At 49.0% G+C, this 27,347-nt stretch overlaps 1 protein-coding gene across 2 annotated transcripts; it reads left to right on the top strand.

The window, feature by feature from the left end:
- Positions 1-41: 41 nt before the first annotated feature.
- On the top strand, positions 42-27,347 carry KCTD20 (potassium channel tetramerization domain containing 20). Of its 2 annotated transcripts, XM_066359536.1 has the most exons (10): positions 53-198; positions 7,333-7,422; positions 10,722-10,923; positions 14,803-15,076; positions 17,849-17,951; positions 18,278-18,398; positions 19,684-19,881; positions 22,079-22,189; positions 23,912-26,774; positions 26,815-27,347. In XM_066359536.1, exons 3-9 carry the CDS (start codon positions 10,764-10,766, stop codon positions 24,202-24,204), a joined length of 1,260 nt encoding a protein of 419 aa, XP_066215633.1. In that variant the 5' UTR covers positions 53-198; positions 7,333-7,422; positions 10,722-10,763; the 3' UTR covers positions 24,205-26,774; positions 26,815-27,347. The 2 variants fall into 2 exon arrangements, with proteins under 2 accessions (XP_066215632.1, XP_066215633.1); XM_066359535.1 differs by lacking the exon at positions 7,333-7,422 and having other exon boundaries at positions 42-198.

Genomic DNA, 27,347 nt, shown 5'->3' with positions numbered 1-27,347 from the left:
GCGCCGAGGGGACTCTTAACGTGAAGCGCCGGGTGATTCAGCCGCGTGGCCGCGCCGGCCGGGGCGAGGGGCGCGCGCCGCTGCGGCACGGCCGGTCCCGGGGCGGCTTCTGGCGGCGCGGGCGGGCGGGCGGGGTGCGCGCGCCTCCCGGGCGGATTCGGGCTCCCGGCCCCGGAGCGCGGCAGCGGGCGGCGGCAGGTAAGGGGCGGCGGGCGCGGCCCCGCGGTCTGTCTTTGTGTCGGGTGGGGGCGGGGGCGTCTGCCCGGGACGCCGCCCGGGGCCGAGGCCGCGGGGCTGCGCTCGCCGCGGGGAGCAGCGTCGGCAGGCGGGCCCGGCGCCGGTGTCCGTGCCGCGGGGGGCCCGGCGAGCCGGGGCGGCGTCACCTGTCCGGCCAGCGTCGGCTCGGCCGCGGGGGCGGCCGAAGTGTCCCCGAGCTGTTTCCTGCGGGCCTTGGCTGTGTCGGGCTCGCCGCCAGTCGGAACTCCCGAGCGTTCATTGATGAAACAGTCGCAGGCACGAGTTTTCTTTTCTTTTTTTCCGGCTATTCACTAAACTCGTTAAAAATGACGTAGCTGGTGGGACTGCCTCCTCAACTCGAGCAGAGTGCATTTGCTCGCCGCTTTTCGCGCCTGCTTCGGCGTTCCTGCCCCGCACCCGCACCCGCACCCGCACCCGCGAGCCTCCGTGGGCGGCCCTGTCTGCAGAGGCGCTGGGCAGAGCCCTAACCGGTCATTTTCTTTTAAATGAAACCTCACTTTTTAGTAGCCCACAGTGACTTCAGGTTGACAGCCCTGGCACTGCACGATCAAAAAACCCCAAAAAACAAAACAAAAAAAAAAAACCTCTTCTGTTTTGGAGTTTGTGTTTCTTTCTGAAAATTCCTGGGTTGAACCGATTTATCTATAAACAGACCAGCCAGCCAACTTAACAGTGTATAAACAGGGCAGTGGAGGAACCGTGGAACCAGTTTGTGGACATGCATTTTCCAGGCCCTTTTGTTGTCCCCCTGTAAGCTGCGCAGCGACTAGCTGCAGCTGTTAACCTGAGAAATTGAGGGGTTTGTGTTGTTTTCTTAAGGCTCCCAAAATGTGTAGTAATATCAGCACCCTCCCCCAAATTATGGGTGCAGTAGTTCTCAGACATAGGTTTGCTCCTTAAAAATGCCAGTACTTGCCTTGGCGGGGTAGATTAATGGGGTTAGAGTGTTGTCCTGGTAACACACCAAGGTTGTGGCTTCCATCCTGGGTCGGGACACATACAAGAATCAACCAATGAATGCATAACAAATGGAACAACAAAATCAATGTTTCTCTCTCTCTCTCTCTCTTCCTCTCTCTCTAAAATCCATCAAGAAATAAAAATCGTAAATGCCAGTACCATTCCCAGAAATTTGGTTCCGGAGATCTGTGATGGGTCCCTGAGTATGCATTTTAACCAAGCACCCTCTCTCTTGGGCTGTTACTGGTGACCCAGGGCCCACACTTGAAGAAACAGCACCATAGGGCGGCCTGAGGACTTTGAGAGCTGCCCAGCTCCCTTATCCCTCTGTTGATTTACTCTCCCCTGCCCCCCCCGCCGGTCCATGAGCCAAGACTCTGACACCAGGGTAGGAAATGACTTTCATACATATTTCTGACATTGCCTTGGTGGCTGAGAGAGAGCCAGGGCCTATTCATGTGTCCTTTTTCCTTCTGGGGGCTATTTTCCATATTATCAGACCAACAGTGCCATTAGCAGGATTTGCCTCCTCTCGGCTAACTGGGGCTCCTTCCCTTAGAACCAGGGCGGCGGGTGCCGTGCCATCCCCCAGGGCCTTGAGCTTTCAGACTCCCCGGTTTGTGGCAGCACCGGTAGCATTTAGGAGGGCTTTCAGTTCCGTCATCAGATACCCCAGTAATGTGTGTGTTGTGCAGAGCACGGGTAGCAGGTCATTTTAGCAGTAACCTTGCAGAGGTGGCCCCGAGTTCCACGGCTCCCTGCAGGCAGGGCTGGATCCTCAAGTCTGCTACCAGAAGCCTTTTCTGTTTCTTAGTCCTTCTTTAAGTAAATGTGGAGGCGTGAGGTTCGAGTCAGGCTCTGTGTTTCTGACCTTCTTTCCGACTTCAGTATCATTTTGGTGTCTGATTTCTCCTCTTAATTCATCTTTTTTCCTATTGGTTCACCAAATGTCACATCTTTCCTTCCAAAGTCCTGGGTTTCCTGATTATCACAACTTCCTCTGCCCCCAGATCTGAATGTGCCTGCCTCTCCTTGGCTAACTGGATAGACAGTTTAGGGAAATTGTTGGAAAATGAATGATTTCTGGTTGGAATACCCAGAGTCATGGAAATATGCGCTTAGAGATATAAGGAAACCTATTACAAATGTATCCAGCGCGAGCCTCTCGTCTTTCAGATAAAGACTCTGAGAGATGAGATGGCTGAGTGAGGACTCCTGGCTCCTGGCCCAGCGTTCTTCCCCCTGAGCTGTCTCGAGAAAAAGGCTTCAAACATGGAAAAGCTCCAGAGAAATTAACTTGTAAGGAGATGAAGAAAACGGCAGAGACGTTCACTGACTACAGAAGTAGCAGTGTTTGGAAAAAAGGGAGATTGAAGGAGAATGTCATCGAACCATATAAATCCTGACGAGTGGGAATACTAAAAATAAGGAACTCTGAGCCTGGAATAAGTAGAAAAAGGAAAAACAGGAGCAAATATGTAGTTATTTTGTAATCCCAAGAGATGTTTTGTTTTTTTTTTGAAGATTCAGTAAAAGTTAAGTACATTGGTGATCTTTTATTATGTAAAGATCAGGGGTCGGGAACCTTTATGGCTGAGAGAGCCATGAACACCACATATTTTAAAATGTAATTCTGTGAGAACCATACAATGACCCGTGTTCGTCATTATCCAATAAAAATTTGGTGTTGTCCCAGAGGACAGCTGTGATTGGCTCCAGCCACCCACAACCATGAACATGAGCGGTAGGAAATGAACGGATTGTAATACATGAGACTGTTTTATATTTTTAACGTTATTATTTTTTTTATTAAAGATTTGCCTGCAAGCCAGATGCAGCCATCAAAAGAGCCACATCTGGCTTGCGAGCCATAGGTTCCCGACCCCTGTGTTAGATGTTTGAACAATGTCCAGAATCTTTTGAAGTTGTCACATAACTGTACTGTTGTCCTTACCAAAGTTACTAGGTATCTCTGTGGGAGACAGAATAAAAGACTGATGTAACTACTAATATGATTCAATATATTCTGATGCTCCTACTAGAAGCGAGATTATCCGAATGGTATATGTGCATTTCTGCAATAGCAGGAAGGAAAGAAGTAGGGATGAAAGAAGAGAACTTTTTTTTTTTTTTTTTTTTACAGAGAGACAGAGAGTCAGAGAGAGGGACAGACAGACAGGAACGGAGAGAGACGGGAAGCATCAATCATCAGCCTTTCGTTGCAACACCTTAGTTGTTCATTGATTGCTTTCTCACATGTGCCTTGACCGCGGGCTCTCAGCAGACCGAGCAACCCCTTGCTCGAGCCAGCGACCTTGGGTCCAAGCTAGTGAACTTTGCTCAAACCAGATTCTCCTGCGCTCAAGCTGGCGACCTCGGGGTCTCGAACCTGGGTCCTCTGCATCCCAGTCGGACGCTCCATCCACTGCGCCACCACCCGGTCAGGCAAGAAGAGAACTTTTTGATACTTAGTTTTGCTGGGAGTCCCACATTAGATGTTGGATCATTCTTATGTATTCATGAAAAGTAGAATGAGAAATACTGGACTTGCTGTATCATCGACATTACTGTCTGTCAGACGCTGTACTAAATGCTTTTATGTCCATTGTCTCAATTTGTGCTCTTTATTTTATAACTCAGGAATCCGAGACACGCAGAGCTTAAGCTTGCCCAAAGTCATAAACCTATTGTCAGTGTTCAAACTTCCATCTGGCTGGCTCCAAAACCGTTGAGGTTTATGCTTAATAGCCTTAGACCCTCATACAGTTGACCTTCAAACAACATGGGCTTGAACTATGAGGTTTCATGAATATGAATTTTTATTTTTCAAATGACTGCAGTTCAGTTGACCCTCTCAGTTTAAACCTGTGTTATCCCAGGGTCAGTCAGTTCCACGTTTGGGAATCTGAGTATGCAGAGAACTTGTGCAGTTTTTGAACAGTGTGGGAGGTCGATGCCCCTAACCCGTGTTCAGGGGTCAGCTGTTCCCCATGGGGTAGTGGTTAAGAATGTGGGCTTTGGAGCCCATCTTGCCTGGGCTCAAATCCTAGCTCCTTCATGTACCAGCTTGGATAAAGTACCCGGCAGTTTCTGTGTCTCTGACATAGTGATTATAATAGTACCCACCTTGGAGGGTTATTGGGATTGAGTTAATGCCTGTGAAGTGCTCACAGCTGTGCCTGAGATGCTGCACATTCTCAGGAAATGCTGGCTGTTCATTGGTTTTATTACTATTATTCATTATAATTTATTTCAAGTTACTGTCTTCTTTAGGTTCATATTGTGTTTTCCACTGTTGAAATTTTAAGGCTTTATGATAAGTATAGATATAAAGTGAATGATCTCTGTCCTTACAAAAACGGGGAGTCTTGCCCCAAGTTTGGAAAGCACTGAGGCGCAGTGGAAAGACCTGTGACCTGGCCGGAGGACTCGGTTTCAGGTGTCTCTGTTACTGCAATCCTGCTTGTTTCATAGAGAAGGTTGTGAGGATCAGTTGCAGTAACAGATATGAACAAAATCTGAATGGTATGCTGTATGGATGTGAAATACTGTCAGTAAGGTTGTAGAGGAAAGTGAGAGTAAATTATTGTTGAGATTATTAAAAGAAATTTCAACTTTCTTAGAATAAAACAGCTCCCTTTGAAAATCCCAGTCTATACCGTAAAACAATGGTTTTCAATCTTTTTAGACTTGGGGACCAGTGACCTAGTCCGCCAGAAATGGAAGTGTGCAATGAATAAAATTTTATTTTACTGCGCGTGACAGAGCGACACTGTACAAGATGATGCTTGATCTCCGAACCCCAATGCACGATGCATTGAGGATGACATCAGTTTGCCCGAATGCTGTTTGTCTGTTGCGCACGATCTGTCAATGCTCTGCAGGTATAAAAGGTTGTCTGAATGAGCCTGCAAGTTGCTGAGATCTCTAAGACAACCTCAGTGGTATTTTCATTGGTGATACAGGCTGATAAGTGACAATCGCCCTGAGCTTAAGGGACTAAGATCATTGGGTCTGTAATCTTCACATGTCAGGGTGTTAACTCTTTCTCAGGCCAGCACTCGTCTGTGGGAGGTTGAAAAACATTGCCAGAAAACCATATGAGACTCCTTCCGTGTGTTTGTCCTAAAGCTCATTTTGGTGGGAAAGAGTGAAATTTAATTTTTGCAGTTTTATCTGTGTATTAGTTTGCTAGGGCTGCCATAACAAAGTTTCCTGTTCTAAGCTTTTATTTTAAAAAATTACAACATTTTCTTCAAGAGTCCCCTGTGTTAGAGATACACCTTCCTTTTCTCTCATTTAAAAAGTATTTTAGAGACTTTGGAGTACTCAATAAAACACCATTTCAAAATAAAATCATATGATGAACCTACAAGTAAAGGAGAATAATTATGAATATTTTCCATCTGTTTTTCTATGAATATATTTATTATTTCAACCTGCCTTTTTAAAACCTAATATTAATACTATTTCATGCTATTTTTTTTTTCTGTATTTTTCTGAAGCCGGAAACGGGGAGAGACAGACAGACTCCCGCATGCGCCCGACCGGGATCCACCCGGCACGCCCACCAGGGGGCGACGCTCTGCTGCGACCAGGCCACTCCAGCGCCTGGGGCAGAGGCCAAGGAGCCATCCCCAGCGCCCGGGCCATCTTTGCTCCAATGGAGCCTCGGCTGCGGGAGGGGAAGAGAGAGACAGAGAGGAAGGAGAGGGGGGGGTGGAGAAGCAGATGGGCGCTTCTCCTGTGTGCCCTGGCCGGGAATCGAACCCGGGACTTCTGCACGCCAGGCTGACACTCTACCACTGAGCCAACCGGCCAGGGCCTATTTCATGCTATTTTAGTTAGTATTTTAAAACTACTTTTTATTGTGGTGAGTTATATTGATTGATTTTACATGTTAAGTCAAACTTTGTCATGATGCAGCAATTTTCAACCAATATGCCACAAGAATTTTAAAAACATAATACCTGGCCCTGGCTGGTTGGCTCAGTGGATAAAGCATTAATCTGGATCGCCTGTGGTCGCGGATTCGACTCCCAGTCAGGGCATGTTAGAGAATCGATCAGTGAGTCCACAACTAAGGGAAACGACAAGATGATGCCTCTCTCCCTCTCTCCTTCCCTCCCTCCCTACTTCCCTCTCTCTCTCCCTTTCTCTATCTCTCTTTCAAATCAATGGGAAAAAAATTTTTTTAATTTAAAACATGCAATACCTGACTGTTTAGTAAGGGGCACTGACCTCTTTTCCCAAATAAAAAGATGACACCAGCCAACACAATAGTGTCCAGTGTGAATGCCCTGTCTTGAACCATAAATATATAGGTCATAAAATAGAGCTGCATCTTACTGGGCACATCACATAAAAAGTTGTGTCTAATCGTTTAATTCTTGGTACCAGAGATCCTTATATACAAGTATAGGCACCTGATTTTTAAAAAAGTCACTGTGGAACTAAAAGAGTTGGTAATGATTATTATTATTACTGTTATTTTTGTAAATCAATCAGAATTAATACCTATTTTTTTTTTTTGTCAGATCAGGAAAGAGTATAGTATATTTTTTTGGTGTGCCACAGAATTTCAGTAATTAATTTATGTGTGCCATGAAGTGAAAAAGGTTGAAAATCACTGTCATGTTGCATTATCTTTTTTTAATGTATCTGGATTTGATTTTTTAATGATGTGTTTAGGATTCTTGTTGATGAGAGAACGGGACCAACATTCCCTTTTGGTAATGTTTTTATCAAGTCTGGGGTCCGTGTTATGCTGCCTTCAGAACAAATTGGGAAATGGTCCTCTTTTTCTATTCTCTGGAAGAATGTGTAAGATTGATGGAATTTCTTTCTTAAAGGCATGGAAGAATTTGCTAGTCAGGCTGTTTGGTCCTGGAGTTGGTTTGTTTGATTTAGTTACAGAATACGGTTCTGTGTGTGTGTACCTATCTCAGAATAATGTGATATACCGTCTGTGTGTAACTACACACATGTATCTCACGGTATGCTTGCAGGGAGCTGGCTTACAAGGGGGACTGGGCGCGGCCATCAGGAGGGGCCGGCTGGCAGCTCGGGCCGGAGCTGAAGCCGCCGTGTATAGTCACATTTCTTCTTCCTCAGAGACTCCTTGACTGGGTCAGGCATCCAGATGATCGAGGTTGCTCTTCCTCAGAGTGAAGTAGAGATCTTCCTCCCATCTACCAAATACAGGTACTTTCACAGTAATGCCTAGATCAGTGTTTGATTCAATACTTGCAGCCTCCCCAAGTTGACATTTAAAATTGACCATCACATCTCCCCAGGAACTATCTTACCGGTTGTCTAATACCTTCAAACAAATGTTTTTTCGGTTCTACCACAGTTTTCTGAGGGACGTTATTCCAGGGGGTAGGACTAAAACCAGTGCCTGGAGGTAGGTCAGAGTGGGCACTCAGAGGAAGGAAGGCAGACTTCAGCTCAACACGGGGAAAAAAGTCTTTTCCGCCAAGGCTTTCTGCCCAGCGGTACAGTGAGCTAAGCAAGAGACTCTATTTTTGGTAGACAGGACTGAACTGGACATGTTTTCGTAGTCGGGTGGAAGGTGACTGAGATCCCGCATCTTTTGAGAGTCATAACTAGTAATATTGTGGGGCCCGGGCGGGCAGTTGGGAGCCTCTTGTGAAGTTGCCAGCAGTTAGGACATTAAATAACATCCGGGCATCACTTTCTGTTACCATGATTTCATTAAAGAAAAGACATCTTTAAACATAAAAAAAGAAGTAAAGATATAATTTGGGTACAAAAGGTAGTCCTTCCCAAGAAAACATTACATTAACCTACTATAATTCTTCAGTTGACATTTTAATCTTTTTGAAATCAGGATGTATCTGAAAATCAAACATACATTTAATATAGTAGTGCTTCTTTTTCCTAAAACCTATTATTAGATTGATGTTTTAATGTCAAGGGTTTTAAAATTGGTGCATGTGTGTCTGTGTGATGTGTGCATCTGTGTGTGAGTGTGATTGTCTGCTTTGTCCTTACTTTTGCTAAGAATCAGTGAAATCTTTCTTTTGAGAGGGAGAGATGGACAGAGACAGGAAGGAAGAGATAGAAGAAGCAGTAACTTGTATTTGCATCATTTTAATTGTTCCTTGATTGCTTCTCATACGTGCCTTGGGGGGGGGGGCTGACCCGAGCCAGTGACCCCTTGCTCAAGCCCATGACCTTTGGGCTCAAGCCAGCTAGGATGGGATTGTTTCGATGATCCCAAATACAAGCCGGTGACCAGAAATCAAGCTTGAGTAGCAAGCCTGCACTCAAGCCAGTGACCTCGGGGCTTCAAACCTGGGACCTCAGGGTCCCAGATCAACACTGTATCCACTGTGCCACCGCCACCGCTACTGCTAGTCAGGCAAGAATCAGTGAAAACTTTTGACACTCTTGGAACCAGTCCTTGAACCATCTTCTGACACGGTGATGTGGATTGCCTCCAGGATTTTCAGCACGGACAGGCCCATGGATCTCTTCCCTGAGGCATTCAGACCTTTTCTTACTGTACACACACTTAGCTTTTTCCTGTAAAATGGCCTGCTGTGTTGACAATGCTGTTCCTTTTTAAGATATTATTGCTATCTTATCTTGTCTAGTTCCTGGAAGTTTGCCATTAAGTAATCTTTAACAGTTTGTGTGTCACTTCCTTTAGCGGGCTTTGGGTAACAGCAAGTACAAGAGTGTCCTGGATTTTAGGGACATCACCCCAGAGATTCTGTCGCATGTTAACTGGATTTTTATTAGGAGTCATGAGCTTTGCCTGGTCTGTTTTGTGCCTTGGATGTAAGGTCGGTGGATAATGGGGGATGGTCAGGTGGGAAAGGTCAGACCCGGGAACTTGGGCTAGGACTGCCTACAACCAAGCGCACCAAAAGAGGCTTCACAGGAACCGTTTGGAAAAAAGCGACCGTCTGCCAGCCAGTGAGATTTCACCACGTCATATTAGCTCTACTTCCCTAGAGGGACCCCTTTAAATATCTCCCACGCGGTTTAATCCTTGCGACTTCCCTGGCCTCCATCTCCTCCATCTTTCTTTCTTCGGGGCCAAGGAAACTCGCTGGGCGGGATGCGCGCTCTGTACTCAATAAAGCCTTTTATTATTCCACACTTTGCAGCTCCAGGCCCCTTCCTTCCTTCTCGGCGGGGGAAAATACCTTACATTGGATAGTTCCTAGCATAAAGTTATTTTAATGGCCATAACTAAGCCCTGGCCAGCTAGCTCAGCGGTAGTACATCAGCCTGGTGTGTGGAAGTCCCAGGTTTGATTTCCAGTCAGGGCACACAGAAGAAGCAACCATCTACTTCTCCATCCTCTCCTCTCCCCTCCCCTTTCCCCCCCTTCCTGCAGCCATGGCTCAGTTTGAGCAAGTTGGCCCTGGATGGCTCCATGGCTTCTGCCTCAGGTGCTAAAAATAGCTCATTGCCAGGACAGCAGCCCAAGATGGGCAGAGCATCGATTGCTCTTAGGGGGCTTGGTCAGGGTACATGTAGGAAACTATCTCTGCCTCTCACTTAAAAAAACAAACAAAACAAGACATGTTACTGCCCTTAGTGACCTTCTTCACAAATTGGTGTTAGCCTGCAATCCATAGATGATGTAAGATGATTCTTCCATGAAAACACCAAAATCAGTACAGTACAGAAAGTGCTGAGTAGGGTGGACGTCAGGAATGTTTTCAGAAGATGGGCAGCCCCCAAGGGGAAGGGCTGCGGGGCATGACTGCCTGGAGGAGAGGTTAGAAGCCCTCTGCCTGGCCTCTCCATTCTGCCTGATCAGTGGATACGTTGCACATGGCATTCCCTCAGTAGTTGTTTCTGTGATGGCTGCCCCCTGCTGGGGGGACCATTAGCTTTAAGGCCAGTGATAGCTTGGTGTGATTTTGAGTGATAGCCAGTGATAGCTGGGTGTTGGGGAGTGAGCATAAGCTATAGAAAGTGAAAGAGAGAACTGATAATTTCGCTTTTTTTAGGGCAGGTGACTCGGAGTTTCAGTTCTCATTTTAGTAGCATTATCACTGTGAATATTTTCCATTTCCTGGTGCTCTATGGTTGCCGAAGTATGTGTTGGTTTTTAAAAAATATATGGGCAGGTGTTCTCTAAGTGACCAATTGGACTCTTCCCCTCTGGTGTCTCTTTGGTATAAACAACACCATATGTTATAGACTCTGCTTTCTCTTCAGATCGCAGAAATCTCTTGCCTTTTAAACACCACCGTATTATCACAGCACCATAAAAATCAGTGCGGTCAGTGCCATTCTGTGGGTAAAACTTAAAGTGATGTCCTAGTAACAGGTTCACCAACAGATCATTTACATCAGCCGATTCCTCTCAATATAAAATCGTAGAAGTGTTGGAGATGTGATATCTTCTCAAACAAGGAGGAGAGCTGTCAGCCCTCGAGCTTGATTTTCGTGCCACGGAAGTCGTCGGCAACCTGTTTTGAAATTTCTGAGTCCTGCCTATTCCTGTCTTGCAGGGTTTTCCCGATCAAGCCCACAGTTGGGCGTAGGGCCCAGGCATGAGCGTGCAGCGTGGCGGTGAGAACGACAGGTTCCTGCGGCAGGAGCCCAGCGGCCTGATGGACGGCACCCCAGCTGCAGTCCAGGAAAGAGAAACAAGCTGCCTGACTTCCTCTGGTCTTCAGAATCTCACGTATCCTCTGGGTCCCAGGACTGACGGTACGCTGATGAGATAGATCTTGACTTAATCTGGAGGGCTTTCTGAACCCACGCATCCGCTCTGCCCAGAAGACATAAATGTTCTTCATCTAAGGAACATATCCAGTGAATTGGCTTAGTTTACATATCACAGTTACATAAAGCTAACCATCACAGAAACTCTCTGCTTATTTAATTCGTCTAGCAGCTCATCTAAGTTGGCAGTAATGATGTATGAAAAATAGTCACGGGTGCCCTGGCCGGTTGGCTCAGCGGTAGAGCGTCGGCCTAGCGTGCGGAGGACCCGGGTTCGATTCCCAGCCAGGGCACACAGGAGAAGCGCCCATTTGCTTCTCCACCCCTCCGCCGCGCTTTCCTCTCTGTCTCTCTCTTCCCCTCCCGCAGCTGAGGCTCCATTGGAGCAAACATGGCCCGGGCGCTGGGGATGGCTCTGTGGCCTCTGCCCCAGGCGCTAGAGTGGCTCTGGTCGCAGCATGGGGACGCCCAGGATGGGCAGGGCATCGCCCCCTGGTGGGCAGAGCGTCGCCCCATGGTGGGCGTGCCGGGTGGATCCCAGTCGGGCGCATGCGGGAGTCTGTCTGACTGTCTCTCCCTGTTTCCAGCTTCAGAAAAATGAAAAAAAAAAAAAAAGAAAGAAAAATAGTCACGGGTTTGCAGGCAGAAGATAGGTTCGAATTCTAGCTCTGCGACCTATCCACTGTCACCATAGCCTTAATCTCCCCGAGCCCCACTGCCTTCATTGAGAAAACAAGAATATTAACATCCTTCTTACCCCTCAAGGCTGGAAGATTATTGAGTTAATGGAAGTGAAGGTTTTTTTTATTTTATTTATTTTTTATTCATTTTAGAGAGGAGAGAGAAAGGGAGAGAGAGAGACAGAGAGGGAGAGAGAGAGGAGAGAGAGACAGAGAGAGAAGGTGGAGAGGAGCTGGAAGCATCAACTCCCATATGTGCCCTGACCAGGCAAGCCCAGGGTTTCGAACCGGTGACCTCAGCATTTCCAGGTCGACGCTTTATCCACTGCGCCACCACAGGTCAGGCCAGGAAGTGAAGGCTCTTGATAAACTATTAGGTTCTTTCTGACTTTTAATAAAATCAGTAGCAACAGTCACAGCACTGCCCACTTACTGCCCACTCGCTGTGCTGGGAGTTTTACATACATCCTTCAGATCGAGGGTGGCAGGGTGTGGTCACCTCTGGGCTGCTGCCTGCTTTTGTAAGTACAGGTTTGAAATACAGCCATCATGCCCTTACGTTTCCATGTTGTCTGTGCTGCTTTCCTGCTACAATGGCACACTCTGCCCCAGAAAGCCCAGAATATTTCATTTCTGGCCTTCAACAGAAAGTTTGACTCATTTTCTCGTTAAAAATGAGGAATTGGAGGCATACTGCTAGGACCTAGGGGACCGGGATTTGAACCTGTGTCTTTCTGATCAGACTGTGTGGTATTATTTTAGATACAAAAACTGACAGAGAAGCTGAGTGACTGCCCCCTAGAGCGCACCCTTTGGGAGAATTCCTGCAATGTGTCTCTTCCTACTTGTCTTTTAAGGGTGGAGCCCGAGGCACCCTTCAGGAATCAGCCTCATTTAATTGCTTCATTGCTGGGGGCACGGGAAGCTTTCTAGAGAACTGTAGTAGCAACTTAGAGACCTCTTTTCATTTTTGAGACCTGCCCTGCCCTGTGCAAGCCTGTCTGGTCTGGTGATTAAGGTGTTTCTTGCTACAGGCTGCCTGTGGATTTGGGGAAACTTAGCTCTTGGCAAAATCAGGGCCACATTCAAAACTGAAATCCTCCAGCTGTAGGATGTGAACCCAAAATTGATTTTTGATCTAGATTTTGGTTTCTTTTTCTCTAGAAACTAGTGGGAGAAAAAATAGAATGTACTTTGGTTACCTAAGTGCCTGAAAATTAGACTAATTTCCCAGAGTCATGGGCATTTTCCGTGTTCATGAACTACTGTATACAGATTTAAAATACAGGAAGGGTGGGAGTGAGACATACAGTTGTTTCTATAATTCCCCCCCAAAAAAGGTGGGAAGAAAATGTAGAAAAATGTTAACCGAGCTTGCCAAATGTAGGTAATGGCTTATACATATTGTATTAATGCTTTGCTTCAACCTGTTTGAAATTTTTCATTAAGAAACATTTTTACATTGAAATAAAATACAAGGAGAACTGCCAATTTAGGAGCCTCCTGGGTCAGTACGTGTTCCTGATGGTCTTCTGTACACCTTAGATTTTTTTATTTAGTGAGAGGAGGGGAGGCAGAGACAGACTCCCGCATGTACCCGACTGGGATCCACCCGGCAACCCCACTAGGGGGCGATGTTCTGCCCATCTGGGGCTTGCTCCATTGCAACTGGAGCTATATTTTAGCACCTGAGGCAGAGGCCATGGAGCCATCCTCAGTGCCCGGGCCAACTCACTCCAGTCGAGCCATGGCTGCAGGAGGGGAAGAGGGAGGGGTGGAGAAACAGATGGGTGCTTCTTTGTTCCCTGCCCAGGAATCAAACCTGGGACATCCACATGCTGGGTCATGCCCTACCACTGAGCCAGCTGGCCAGGGCCACACCTCAGATTTCATTACTGCAGTTGGTGCAGGCCACTTCTACCTGCTCTCACAGGCTTGCAGTTGGTCAGTCCTGTGCAGTAGATGGAATGAATGAACATTATTCTCATTACACAGACGATGAGCCAGGCTTAGAAAAATAAAATCGGCCCCGGATGGGCCTGCCCTGTGGTGGAGCAGTGGATAAAGCATCCACCTGGAACGCTGAGGTCACTGATTCAAACCCCTGGGCTTGCTGCCCGGTCGAGGCACACATGGGAGCTGATGCTTCCTGCTCCTCCCCGCTTCTGCTTTCACTTTCTCTTTCTCCCTCTCCCTCTCTCTCTTTTGCTTCTCTCTTTAAAAATGAGATTTTTAAAAAAATTTTAATAAAAAGAAGTAAAGAAAAAAAATGGCTCCAGATGGGCAGAGCATCAGCCCCAGATAGGGGTTTGCAGGTGGTTCCTGGTCGGGGTACATGTGGGAGTCTGTCTCTCTACCTCCCCTCTTCTCACTTTAAAAAAGAAAAAAAAAGGAAAAGAAAGTAAATCACTTAACCAAAATGGCTCTTTGTTGATACCAACCCTGAGATTCCAAGCATGAACCCTCACCCAGGGCCACTCGCAGTGGACTTGGCTGTCAGTAAGAAGACTTGCGTGTTCCAAAAGTGCTGTTGGTGAGGTCAGTTCTTTTCTGAGGAGTGAAAATGTGTTTTTCCTCTGACTTTAATAGAAAAAGTGATGCATTAGACAGGATCCATCATTATCTTTCTGGAAAATAAAACTTGGAGACATTTTTGAAGACTGTGGAAAACTTGCCACACAGTTGTGGCACACAGAGGTAGCAGGTTCCTTAAATCATAAAACACAGGAACTGTGAGTCTTATTTAGAGACAGAAGTGAAGACAGAAGAAGAAAGTGGCCGCCCCTGAAACAAGCCTGGGTGGTCGTGGGGGTGGCAAGAGCGTGCTGTTCCATGAACCGTCTTCCCTAATGTTTCATTTGTTTAAACCATGCACAAGTTTACTTTTAAAACTTTTAATTTTATTTTAAAATGTGGGTATTACTACCTTTATTATCTTTATTCCCACTACACACACATGCATGTGCACACATGCATGGGGGGGGAACTGGGGGGGTCCAATATAAGTCTCTTGGTGTATTTGTTCTTTACTTGCCTTAGGCAAGAATTTTGCCTGTGAACCCCTGAAAACCTGTGAGCTTCTGGTTTAATTTTTTTTATTGTTTTTTAAAGAAGAGAGGGTTTCTTTTTTTCCCCCAAGGCTTCCACTGCTGAGCTATTTTGGTTTGTCTGTCTGATCTTTTAGACCTTTCACTTGACCACGCGTCCCCACCAGCAAACCCTCTGTTCCCGCACATAATGCCGCTCCCCGAGGACATCAGAGGCCCTTGCTTCCCGAGTGGGAGCAAACGGAGCCATGAGCCCTTTCCTGCTCCAGAACGCTTCGGGAACAGCACGGCGGGCTTTGGCAGTCACGTCCATCCCCAGGCGCCAGAGAAAGTGACACTTCTTGTAGATGGCACACGCTTTGTGGTGAACCCGCAGATTTTCACTGCTCATCCGGATACCATGTTGGGGAGGTAATTGGTGATCATTTCCTTCCAAATGCTCTGTTTCTGTGACTAGAACACCTGCTGTCAATCTGGCTTTAGACGCGAGAATAAAAAGCATTGCATTGCCCAGTTTCCTCCCCCCCCCCCCCCCCCCCATGGAGAGACAGGGAGAACACGCAGCTCAGAAACCCTGTGTGGGGGTGACTTGTGGGCCTGGGTACCGGAGTTACGTGCAAAGCCAGTGTAGTGAACGAAAGTCCGTGCAGACAGGGAGAACCCTGGGAAATGGTCCGTCTCGTTCCCTGTGCCTCTGTGCACTCACTCCAAAACAGAAGTCAGCTACTTGATTTCTTCTAGTCACAATTTCTTCTATTCACGTTTTCTGGGTTCCATGAGTCAGACTTGGTGGGATGAGGTGAGATCTGTAAATCATGATCTTTTCTTTTTCTTTTATTTTTTGGGGGGGACTTCTTTTGTCTCTTGATAAAGAAAAGACAGAATTAGACAAATGTTTCACATGACAGGACAGCACAGCCAGTCCCCGAAAGCGTTGTTCTCCTGCCACCTTTTGCCATGGTGCTTGGAAAGGGACCCGCGCTGTGGTGTTTCAGAGCCTCCGCCGCTGTTGGCCTCCGGAGCCTGTGTCCGCCTGTTGCATTGCTGTGTGATCGTCTTCTTCATTCTCCTTGTTCTCTTCAGACTGTGGTCTCACCCTCCACTCTTCACCCCCGCCCCAGGGCTCAGGGTCAGAGCTAGTGGGGGCCCGCACCTGTGTGGAGGAGCAGGCTCTGGGAGCCGGGCTGCGAGTTAGGAGTCCCCTTCCTGGCTGGTCAGAGACCTTAACCTGGGGAAGGGCCGGTGGGCTGAGAGTAAAATAACAGTACCAGTAACGGGTTTGTACACACATTTGGCTTTTAAGGATTTTCATCTACTTAGGAGTAGATCTTATTTAAAGATCTAACTTCGTCTGACCAGGGCGGTTGCGCAGTGGTCACAGCATCGGCCTGGGATGCAGAGGACCCAGGTTCGAAACCCCGAGGTCACCAGCTTGAGCCCAAGGTCACTGGCTTGAGCAAGGGGTCCCTCAGTCTGCTGTAGCCCCCCCATCAAGGCACACATGAGAAAGCAATCAATGAACAATAAGGAGCCACAAGAATTGATGTTTCTCATCTCTCTCCCTTCCTGTCTGTCCGTATCTGTCCCTCTCTCTGACTCTCTCACATAAAAAAAAAACCCCAAACCTATATATTTTTCAAACGTCTGAATTAAGATTAATCTAGGACATTAAAACATCTTCTAAGCTGGCCCTATGTTTTACCAGACTTGACTTCCTGGCCTCAGTTCTCGGTGCCCTGCCTCCAGCCCCGCCCCCACAGGGCTCCTGGGGGGGGGCGGGGGCTGGCGGGCCGAGCTGGGTTCCCTCTGCAAGGAGCGATCACGGGAAGGCAAGCATTTTCTGGGTTACAGGTTCCTGGGTGACTGGTTCTCTGAATCTAGGAGTAGATTATCTCAGGAAGGTTTCTTTATCTAAATGGCCCATCAGCTGAGTTGACTAAGATCATGAATTCTGTCCTGTGGCTACATACAGTATTTGTAAGTCCAGCTAATAATGAGCTTACTGTGACCCGCTAGTCACAGAGGACAGGCTAGGAGAGGGAGACCGGATTGATGCCGTTCCTAGAGAAATATCTCTGAGGTTAGGTCCCACTGATGGTGAGGGGAGTATATTCATGGCGTGGTGTTCACTATTTTGAGTCATAACTGTCTTGGCTAGATTTCAACCAGAACGTTCCAGAAAAACGTCGGCATTCTTTGGAGACGGCTTTTATCAGGATGGACTCCTGATATATGGTCGAGGGAGTCTTCTCCGGGTCTTCAGAGGGGAGGCTGACAGTGTGCCCAGTGGAACGGTAGGGCTTCCCCGCAGGTCCAGGAAGGAAGTGGCCGCGTGCCCCCACAGGGAACTGAAGTCGGCTGGAGGCAGCGCCTGGCTTCCGGTTAGGTAACCTAACCGCAGCTCACACAGAGGTGCAGCAGGGTCCTAGAAGGCAGGGGCCAGCTTTGCCGGAGGGGACTTGGCATAAGGGAGGAGGGATGGGAAAGGAGGAATAAGAAAGCAAGACTCCTCCTTGTATCCTCATGGCCTCTGAGTTCATGCCCAGAGCAGGCCTGTGGCTCTGACCTGTGTCACACTGCTCACTCGAATACCACCCCCTTTTTACGTGTCCTGTGTGCCAGTTACTCCTTGGAGGGAAGAAGGGCACTTTCCCCCAGAGCTCCACCATTAAATTGTACCAGGAAGGGAAAGCATGAACACATTTGTACCTAGTAATACAAATCCACCTGTCAGATGGGACGTGAAAAGCAAAGCCCAGGAGTACTGAGGGCCGGCGTGGCAGACATGTTGGCAGAGGAGGGGAAAGACCAGGCAAGGGCAGGAGCGCGGGAGGCTGCCCCGGGCTGCCCGGTGCACGTGCAGGCAGAGTCCTGGGCCGGGGCGGGGTGGGAGAGGTGCCCTCGCCCATCCAGCTCTGTGGTGCTGTTTCACTTCATTTGCTGTCACAGAAGCCCACGCTGGGGACGCGTGAGGTCTCAGGCCTCCAAGCACTCCAACGCTGAATGCAATGGCTGCCTCCGTTCCCGTCTAAGGGGCATTTCCTGAGACCCGAGTACCTCCCTGGGGGCTGGGCCCCCAGCCTCCACTACCTCTCACTAGGAGAGAGTAACATGGACAGTCTCCTGGAGGGGAGGTGACGAATCCTGTGGGAGATGGTCACCCCGTTGCCTGCTGTCTTTCAGGATGTTTGGACCCGGACGAGAGTACAACTTCACCCGGCCCAACGAGAAGGGCGAGTATGAGATCGCTGAGGGGATCAGCTGCACTGTCTTCCGGACGGTGCTGGTGCGTGCTAGCCTTTCTGTCACATCCTGCCCGCGGGCCCGCAGGGTCCACGCCCTGACAGTTCCAGCAGGCGTGTTCCTGACTCTCCTGCTTTCTCTTTTCCTCTTGTAACGTAAGCCTTCTCGCTGTGTGAGCCTGATCAGGCGTCAGATGGTGATTACACATGTCAGGACCGCCTGCAGCCACTACTATTTAATGAGTCGCCCAGCTTCGTGATGGTGCTCGGAACCCATCACTTGAACAGAACCAGCGATGAAGAGGGTGTTGAAGCGGTCATTTTTCATCTTGTCCTTTGCCTACATTTCTTCTTCTTAACCTGTTGACAGGATTATTACAAAACTGGCATCATCAATTGTCCTGACGGCATCTCTATCCCAGACCTGAGAGATACGTGTGATTACCTCTGCATCAACTTCGACTTCAACACTATCCGCTGTCAGGATCTGAGTAAGTACAGGTGCAGTGGGACTTAGTTGGCCTGCAGTTGACTGGCACTTTTTATTGATAAACAGAAAGAGTTTCACGGGATTGAAAATCATCCGCGGAGGTGGAGGCGGGATGCGCTCCATCCCCTGTGCTTCTGAGCGCTGAGGAGGCGGAGGAACGAGAACATGGAGTGGGTTCTAAACGTGGCTTGACCCCTGGGTCATCAGGCTGAGTCCTTCCCTTCCTGGGACCTGGGTATCTCAACCTTTTAACAGATAAGGGTGCTGAGTCTCACGTGTGCAGGAAATCTCGCTACTGAGTCTCACCTGTGCGGGAAGTCTCGCTACTGAGTCTCACCTGTGCGGGAAGTCTCGCTACTGAGTCTCACCTGTGCGGGAAGTCTCGCTACTGAGTCTCACGTGTGCGGGAAGTCTCGCTACTGAGTCTCACGTGTGCGGGATGTCTCACTAATAAAGTTAAACAGTGTAAGTTAGCTGGGTTCTTACCATTATTTTTATCATTATTTTAATTTTTTTTCTAATTTTTAATTTATTGTGTTGACATGGTTTCAAGTGTCCCACTCAATATATATTATTATTTTAACTTAGTGTTTGCTAAGTGCTTTACAGATGTGAACTTGGCATAAGTGCTTATAACAACCCTAAAAGATGGGTGATAACCTTAATTAACAAATGAGACTGAGAAATTAGCTATTTAAAACTCAAAGCATTAAAAGCTGAGATTAGAACTAATTAAATACAAAGTCCATGCTCTTATCATTACCAGGCTTCCTGAAAATTATTTTTAAATTGTTCTTTAAAGTTCATGACACATTTCCTGGCAGAGTCCTCCACGTTCTCCGGACTGGTGCTTTCTCCACTGGGTCTAGCGTATCCTTAGCGCAAGCCCCTTGGTGTCACCAAACGAGATGACTCCTCAGCTGTGGTACTCGAGGTGCATGACGCTGGGGCCCCGGGCATCTTCAGGAGTGCCACAGAGTCGTCCCCAAATGAAGGTTCTGTCTCAGGAAGAATTCATGTTTATGGTATGACCCTGTGTTCAGCAGAATCTCCATTCATCAGAAGGCTCAGGTGTTATTAATATTAAGCAGGAAACGGAAGCATGGTAGAATGTGAAACACCTAACAAAATGGGCTAGTTATCTCTGTGCAGCAGGAAACAAACAGTCTGCCCTTTCATGGGTCAATTCTCTGACCTTATCAGTGGTAACAGTATCACTCGCGTCTTGTCACTCCAGGAACACGCACGTGGGCCGCGGGGTGTTCACTGGGTCCCTCTCTCCCCAGGCGCGCTGCTGCACGAGCTGTCTAACGACGGTGCCCACAAGCAGTTCGATCACTACCTCGAAGAGCTGATCCTGCCCATCATGGTGGGCTGTGCCAAGAAGGGGGAGCGAGAGTGCCACATCGTTGTGCTGACGGATGAGGATTCTGTGGACTGGGACGAAGACCACCCCCCACCCATGGGGGAGGAATATTCCCAAAGTAGGAGCCACCTGCATGACGCCATGTTCTTGGCCAGTGACATGCTGCCCAGGGGAGCAGTAGGTCCCAGGAGCACTGGGAATGTCACTGTTGAGCCAGTGATGAGCACACCGCCTGGGTGGTCAGCTCAGCCTAGTGAGGCGGGTGCTCCCTGTGTCCGGGGAGCAGAGTGCACGTCTGCCTGCCCTGCTGCCACCAGCGTCTGGTCCGGCGTCACTTCTGAGCCGGCATTTTTACCTCCGTCTGTTTCATGTTTAAATCCATTTGAATTAGCGATAATTCAGAATCCAAAAAGTACGAAAGGATATACATTGAAAAGTCTCGTTCCCAGCGGGCCTCGTCTGTCCGCTGTCCTCCTCAGTGTCTTCCCGATGCACTCAGCGCACACACGGGCACTTGCACGAGGCTCTCCTTCTCTCAGATGATACCGTGTTCCACAGACTTCAGTACCATTTCTTTTTTTTTTTTTTTTTTTTTTACAGAGACACAGAGTCAGAGTGAGGGGTAGACAAGAACGGAGAGATGAGAAGCATCAATCATCAGTTTTTTGTTGCAACACCTTAGTTGTTCATTGATTGCTTTCTCATATGTGCCTTGACCGTGGGCCTTCAGCAGACCGAATGACCCCTTGCTTGAGCCAGCGACCTTGGGTCCAAGCTGGTGAATTTTTGCTCAAACCAGATGAGCCTGCACTCAAGCTGGCGACCACAGGGTCTCGAACCTGGGTCTTCCACATCCTAGGCCAACGCTCTATCCACTGCGCCACCGTCTGGTCAGGCTTCATTACCATTTCTTACACTGAAAGCTTCCCGAGTTTCTATAGCGGCACAGTACTGTATCGCATGATTGTGCTGTGATCGCTAACCAGCCCTGTTACAGACATTTAAGCTATAAATCGTGACGCCACAGTGACTATTCTGTACAAGTCTCTCACACATGCACGTCGCTATAGAATGATATTTCTCTAAGTGGGATTTCTGTACCAAAAGCCTTAAGCTTTTGTAATTTTGATAGATCTTGCCAAATTATTCTCCACAGAGCTTGAGCCAATTTATACTCACAAAACATGAATTTGTTTTCTGCACCCGTTTACCAAAAGTGTTTTACTAAACTTTTCTGTCTGCTACTAGAGTTTTTTTATTTTGTTTTTTTTTTAACAGAGACAGAGTCAGAGAGAGGGATAGGCAGGGACAGACAGGAACGGAGAGATGAGAAGCATCATTCATTAGTTTTTCGTTGCGCGTTGCAACACCTTAATTGTTCATTGATTGCTTTCTCATATGTGCCTTGTCCACGGGCCTTCAGCAGACTGAGTGACCCCTTGCTGAAGCCAGCAACCTTGGGCTCAAGCTGGTGAGCTTTTGCTCAAACCAGATGAGCCCTCGCTCAAGCTGGCGACCTTGGGGTCTCGAACCTGGGTCTTCCGCATCCCAGTCCAATGCTCTATCCACTGCGCCACTGCCTGGTCAGGCTGCTACTGGAGTTTTTTTTTGTGTTTTTTTTTTACTAGAGTTTTAATTTATATTTCTCATTTCATGAATAAGACTGAACATCTTCCTTTTTTTTTTTAATAGATTTTACTTACTGACTTTAGAATAAAGAGAGAGAATGGGGGAGGGGGGTAGTGGGAAGCAACAACTTCTAGTAGTTGCTTCTCATATGGGCCTTGACCAGGCGAGCCCGGGCTTCAAACCGGCGACCTCAGCATCCAGGTCGACGCTCTATCCCCTGCGCCACCACAGGTCAAGCTGAACATCTTCATTTTTAAGAGCCATTTTTATTTCCTTTTCTGTTAACTGTACTCGTGCCTTTTGTCCATTACAAATGAGACTGTTAGTCGCTTGCTTAGCAATTTGTGCAAACACTGTTTGTGACCACTGTATATCAAGGTGGTTAGCCTTTTCTAGTACAAGTTGCAAATATTTCCAGTTGATTATTTGTCGCTTTAGCTTTAGTGGTGGTTGTGACTAAGCAGAGATATATTTCTATGTGATGGGGGGATAAGCTTTTCTTTCATGGCTTCTGGATTTTACGTCATACCCAGAAAGGCCTTCCTTGCCCTGCGATGATAAAAATTTCTTGTATGGATTTTTTCTTATGGTTACTGTATTATTTAATGTCTAATCTGTGATCCAGCCCCCCTTCCTCCTTGCGGAGGTCTCCGCTCCGTGACTAACACCCGATCTTTCTCCCCCAGTTCTTTATAGCTCCAAGCTCTACAGGTTCTTCAAATACATTGAGAATCGGGATGTTGCTAAAACAGTGTTAAAGGAACGCGGCCTGAAAAACATCCGCATTGGAATCGAAGGTAAGGGAGTCCAGTCCGCTTTCAGCTTGCATGGCTTACGGGGTACGTTGGAGCTAGGGCCTCAGCTCCGGTCCCTCAGCCCGGCCGCCAGGGGACCGAGACAGTGGACACACAGGAGAACGACAGTCCTCCCCGAGTGTGAAGCACTTTCCATTTGTTTGCCCATACATTCCTCCTCATCCTGTTTCAGTTGCAAACGCGGTAAGGCAGCGGAGGAGTAAGCTCCAGTCTCCTGCCTCAGGAGGAGCGCAGTGCGGGCCAGGCCTCTGGGGGGCGGAGCAGGTCTTGGGGCTCCCCCGTTGGAGGTCCGAGGGCCGCTAGCCATCTCGGTGGGCATCCTTCTGCGATCAGGAAGGCTCCTCCTGAACACTAGAGCGTAGAGACTCAACATTTTTAAGTTTTGTAAGCTAATACTGGGTTAAGGCTTAGGGTTAGGGTTATTTTGTAGCCAGGGGTAATTTTATTTCTTTGAAACTAACTGGCTCATATTTGAGGTCAGGTTTGGCTGTGACCAGCATACATACCTTTGAGAAATGCCTAGACACACTGACGGAATTGCTTTACCTTGAAAGATCCTTTCTTGAGCAGTGACTCCCAACCTGCGGTCTCCGTGGAAGGGTCTCGGAGACTGCCGAGGCCACCCGCCTCCCTCCACAGGCCTCTGACTCCTGCGTCCTGCGCCTCTCCCTTAAGTCGTGGGTCTTACCCACAGAACCCAGCGGATCTTCACTGTGTCTGACTTAGGTTGGGATTTCAAGTTGGAAGAGGTTTTTGAGATCCTCTAGTAAATCTTTTTTTTTTTTTTTTTTCAGAGACAGAGTCAGAGAGAGGGATAGATAGGGACAGACAGAGAGGAACAGAGAGAGATGAGAAGCATCAATCAGTTTTTTGTTGTGACACCTTAGGTGTTCATTGATTGCTTTCTCATATGTGCCTTGACCGTGGGACTATAGCAGACTGAGTAACCCCTTGCTCGAGCCAGTGACCTTGGGTCCAAGCTGGTGAGCTTTTGCTCAAACCAGATGAGCCTGCACTCAAGCTGGCGGGCTCGGGGTCTTGAACCTGGGTCCTCTGCATCCCAGTCTGATGCTCTATCCACTGCGCCACCACCTGGTCAGGCAGTAAATCTCTTTAGACTGTGTGCTTCCTTTGTTTCTGGAAACCCTGGGGACAGGGTGGTAGGGATCATTCCACTGCCCAGGGCAGGACATCACATTGTTCCACTGTGGGGACATTTCTCAACATCTCTAATAGGCGACCGCCGCCCTGTTCGGTCTAGACTCTGAGTAAGATCTCTGCCATTTCCATATGACAGCCTGGCAGATATGTTGGCGGCATCCCTGTTTTTTCTTTAGGCTAAACATTCCTCCTTCCCTGAGCTCGTTCTCCCGGTGTGCCCTCTGAGCACCAGCAGCAGAGGCCTGGAGTAGCCGCGCCCCGCAGGGCTTCTGTCCAGGGTCCTTGCCGGTAACTAAAAGCTTCCGAGATCAGTAAGAAGCTCCTCTCCCCTCCCATTAGGAGGGGTAGAACTTTTACTTCCCTTCCAGGGCTGAGACCGACTGTGCAGGAGGGAAAGGGTCTCTGGGGCTGGGAGATCGCTGTCAGAGGCTGGTCACTTTCCTGCGTCTCTGGATTTGGGAGGAAATGGATGTGGTGAGGATGAGGTCAGGCAGCCAGAGTGAGCACATGCTGAAGTCATGAGGACGGCCTTTCCTATTTTAGGTTACCCCACCTGTAAAGAAAAGATTAAGAGAAGACCTGGTGGCCGATCCGAAGTCATCTACAATTACGTGCAGCGGCCCTTCATCCAGATGTCGTGGGAGAAGGAAGAAGGGAAGAGCCGCCACGTGGATTTCCAGTGTGTTCGGAGCAAATCGCTCACTAATCTGGTAGCAACTGGGGAGGATGTCTTGGAGGACCAGGAGGTCGTGATGCATCATCCGCCCCAGGTGGACGAACTTGACCGGCTAAACGCCCCACTTTCTCAGATGGCTTCTAACGACTTTCAGGAGTAGGGCCAGCTGTGGGTCCACCCCTCCTCGAAGCTTTTCTGTCTGGGCTGCCCACAGCCAGTCCTCCCCATGAGCAAGAGACGTGCTTCTCCCCCATCCTGCCCCACTCTCCCATCCACGTGCGTCCTCCCAGGGTACCTGCACCCCCGGCAGGGGGTCACAGCCCCACTGGGAAGTGAGCTGCCTGCTTTGCAGTAGCCCTGGTCACTTGAAATTTGAGGTCTGGTGCTGTTCAGTGAGTCTTTGCATAACTGCAGAAGCAGAAAAGGAAGTCAGGACTCCGGTTGCCTCATATCCAGCAGAGCGGTTCTTGTCCTTTATGCTTTGTTCTTGGCTTCTGTGTGCTTGCTTTGATAGCAGGCACGTTACTTAGCAAAGGGACCAAAGGGAAAAGGAGATCATCTCCGTCTTCCTCAGATGGGCGCTAATGGCATGCTCAGAGGAGGTTCATGAAGGTGCCGTTCCCGGTGGCGTCTGAGCCCAGATCGCATCAGGGAAGAGCGAGGCTCTCACTCAGACTGTCTAAAAGGAAATTCTTAGGCACTTAAATTCAGTTTTGTTTTTTCATTCATGCAGCAAACGCTCCAAAACCACCCGTTCACTGGCAGGAAGGGTGATGGCAGAGCAGTGTTCACAAAGCCCCAGCTTCGTGGTGCTTGAGCCTCAATGAAGGACTCACTTGGGAGGAAACTCACAGCTCAAGTAGAAGAACCTCTCCAGACCAGGCCGCGTGCGCTGTCCAGGCTTGGACTAGCGGGAAGCCGCCGGTCTCCGCCCTGGAGTGGCACATGGCCGTGGGTGTGGCTGGGAGGCTCAGAGGGGACCTGAAGGCTTTCAGGATGTGGGCACCGTCTTCTCCCCAGCACTGGGGGTCCCTGGGGGGACACCAGCTTTGTCCCAGTCCAGACTTTTTCTTTGTATATTCTTTTCATACTCGTGGAGTTATTTTGGATGCCAGGATATTTTTCATTTTTGAGACGGCCTGTCGGCTGCTCACACTAAGAAGCCATACTAATATAATCCCCAAAGGAGGGGGAGCTGAAAAGAAATTAGACCTAGTGGTTGTGTTCGGTCGGTCAGCTGCGTGATAATGCATAGCGTGTGACCGCCCAGATCTCTCCCCCCAGCAATGACCCACGTCCTCCGGTGTCTGCATGGCTAGAGCCACGTGTGTCATTGGATGAGCTCCCATTCTGTGGTCCAGGTTGGCTGTCCAGTCACCTCCCCAGAGCGTTGACTCATCACGGGCTACAAAGAGGTGTCGTTTCGTTCAGGTTCTTCAGGATATGAGCATGTCCAGTTCTCTTCAACTCCTTTCCCATGGGGTCAGCTGCTCGACTCTGTTTTATGACTGCTAGTCCCGGGCCTCCAGAGGTGAAGTCAGATGGTGCTGAGAGCTGCCCCTCCAGGCTTACAGAACAAGGTTTCTGAGGACCTGTTCTCTGTGCGCGTGGTCAGCAGGAGTCAGTGCTGTTTCCCACTCGGAAATGGTGATCAGGTTTGAGCTGAATCACCTCCCGCTGACAGCGTTCTGATGCCCACTGGCACCGTGGGGAAGGCTGACGCCAGGTTAAGGTGTGGGGTTGGGGTTACTTAGCCACCAGAGGGCAGTGTTATTTCTGTGACGCTGATTGGCTCATACTTGAGGTCAGGTCTGGCTGTGGCGCTACCAGTGTACGGTCATGCCCACTAGTCATTGAGCAGCCCAGAAGCTGTTTGCTGGTGCTTCCCTTGCACTTTCAGTTCTTGCCATGTCACAGAGAGGGAGTCTGCCCTGGCTGTGTGTGGTCTGTGTGCCTGTCGCAGCTGCTGTGCTGCTGACGTCTGGGGTGTCCGGGGCGTCCATGCGCTGTGGCCCGTGCTCACGCCGTGTCGGTCCTTGTCGGGCAGGAAGCCAAGCTGAAAGGATGGCGTGGGCTCCACACTTGTTTTCCACATAAACCATTGACTCACTCAGGCTGTGAAGAATTAGATTCTTTTCCCCCAACCTGGCTTGTGCTTTTGGCCCCAACCCCATGGAAAAGCGGTGGAGGTCAGTGTGCCTGTGCCAGCCAGTGGTGGTGGCTGAGGAGGAGGCTGGGCCCCAGGGAGAGGAGGTCTCTCCCGCCCCGCACACCCCCCAGCCCGGGGCTCTGCATTGCTGTGATTGGGGGGCTGCGCTCAGCCACAGCAGCTCGTTCCCAGGGCCAGGACGTTCCGCCCCACGGGAACACAGGCTGGGCTGCGGCCCTTCCCTTTGGGGTCAGCACTGGTCCCCTGAGCAGGTGTTTCTGATACAGAAGAGGTGGGCTCTGGCTCAGTGTTTCTTCTAAGTGCCTAAAGAAAGCCAGGTGGTTCACACAGGATCATGTGCATAGAGAAATGGTTTTGCCCAGACTGTCTCGCTCAGAGGTATCAGCAAGCCAAGATGAACTTGGACTTGAGGGTTCGAGTCCGAGTCTGTGTCCACATCACATCACGTGTGGGAGAGTAGGACGCCCTTGCCACTGGGGACTCAGAGACTATAGTGGGCAAGGAGGCTGTTCAAGGGTGTCTGGTGATGACAGTAATGATTTCTCCAAAGCGGAGGAGAAGTGTTGACAGAAGGACAGACAGCACAGGGGAGGAGGAGAGGTGTTGACAGAAGGACAGACAGCACAGGGGAGAGCAGCCTCACTGCCCGCACAGCTGCTGTAGGCGGAAATCCCAGAGAAGGTGTGCGAGCTGATGGAGACAGACCTGGGAGCGCTGGGGACCGTCCGGGAAGGGCGCATGTCTGCAGAGAGAGTTCCTGCAGGTCCCTGGGTAGTAACGACGATCCGAATACAGGCTTGAATGCAGACCAAGTATGATATGGAGACACTTTTTGAGCGAAAATAGAAAGTTAAGAAGGGGTTTGGTAATCTATTCAATGCCACTTCTTGCCACCATTTTGAAAGTGTTGAAATGGGCACGGTGAGTTCAGAAAGCAAACGGCGCCTCCACGGGGGACGGCGCCACACCGTGCTCCGGGTGGGACCGCCTCTGCAGAACTCTCACAGGCAGATGCCTTCCCTCGGCCTCTTCACTCTGTATTTAAATTGCACATTTCACCCGCCAGTGTTTACGTAATCCTGTATTTGGGATGCTCCTTTTTTAAAAAAAATAATAAAATATTATCATTTGTG

Source organism: Saccopteryx leptura, chromosome 1, assembly GCF_036850995.1.
Source record: "Saccopteryx leptura isolate mSacLep1 chromosome 1, mSacLep1_pri_phased_curated, whole genome shotgun sequence".
In the NCBI taxonomy this organism is placed as follows: domain Eukaryota; kingdom Metazoa; phylum Chordata; class Mammalia; order Chiroptera; family Emballonuridae; genus Saccopteryx; species Saccopteryx leptura.
The sequence above is the reverse complement of the archived record's forward strand: the minus strand, read 5'-3'. Positions and strand labels throughout refer to the sequence as shown.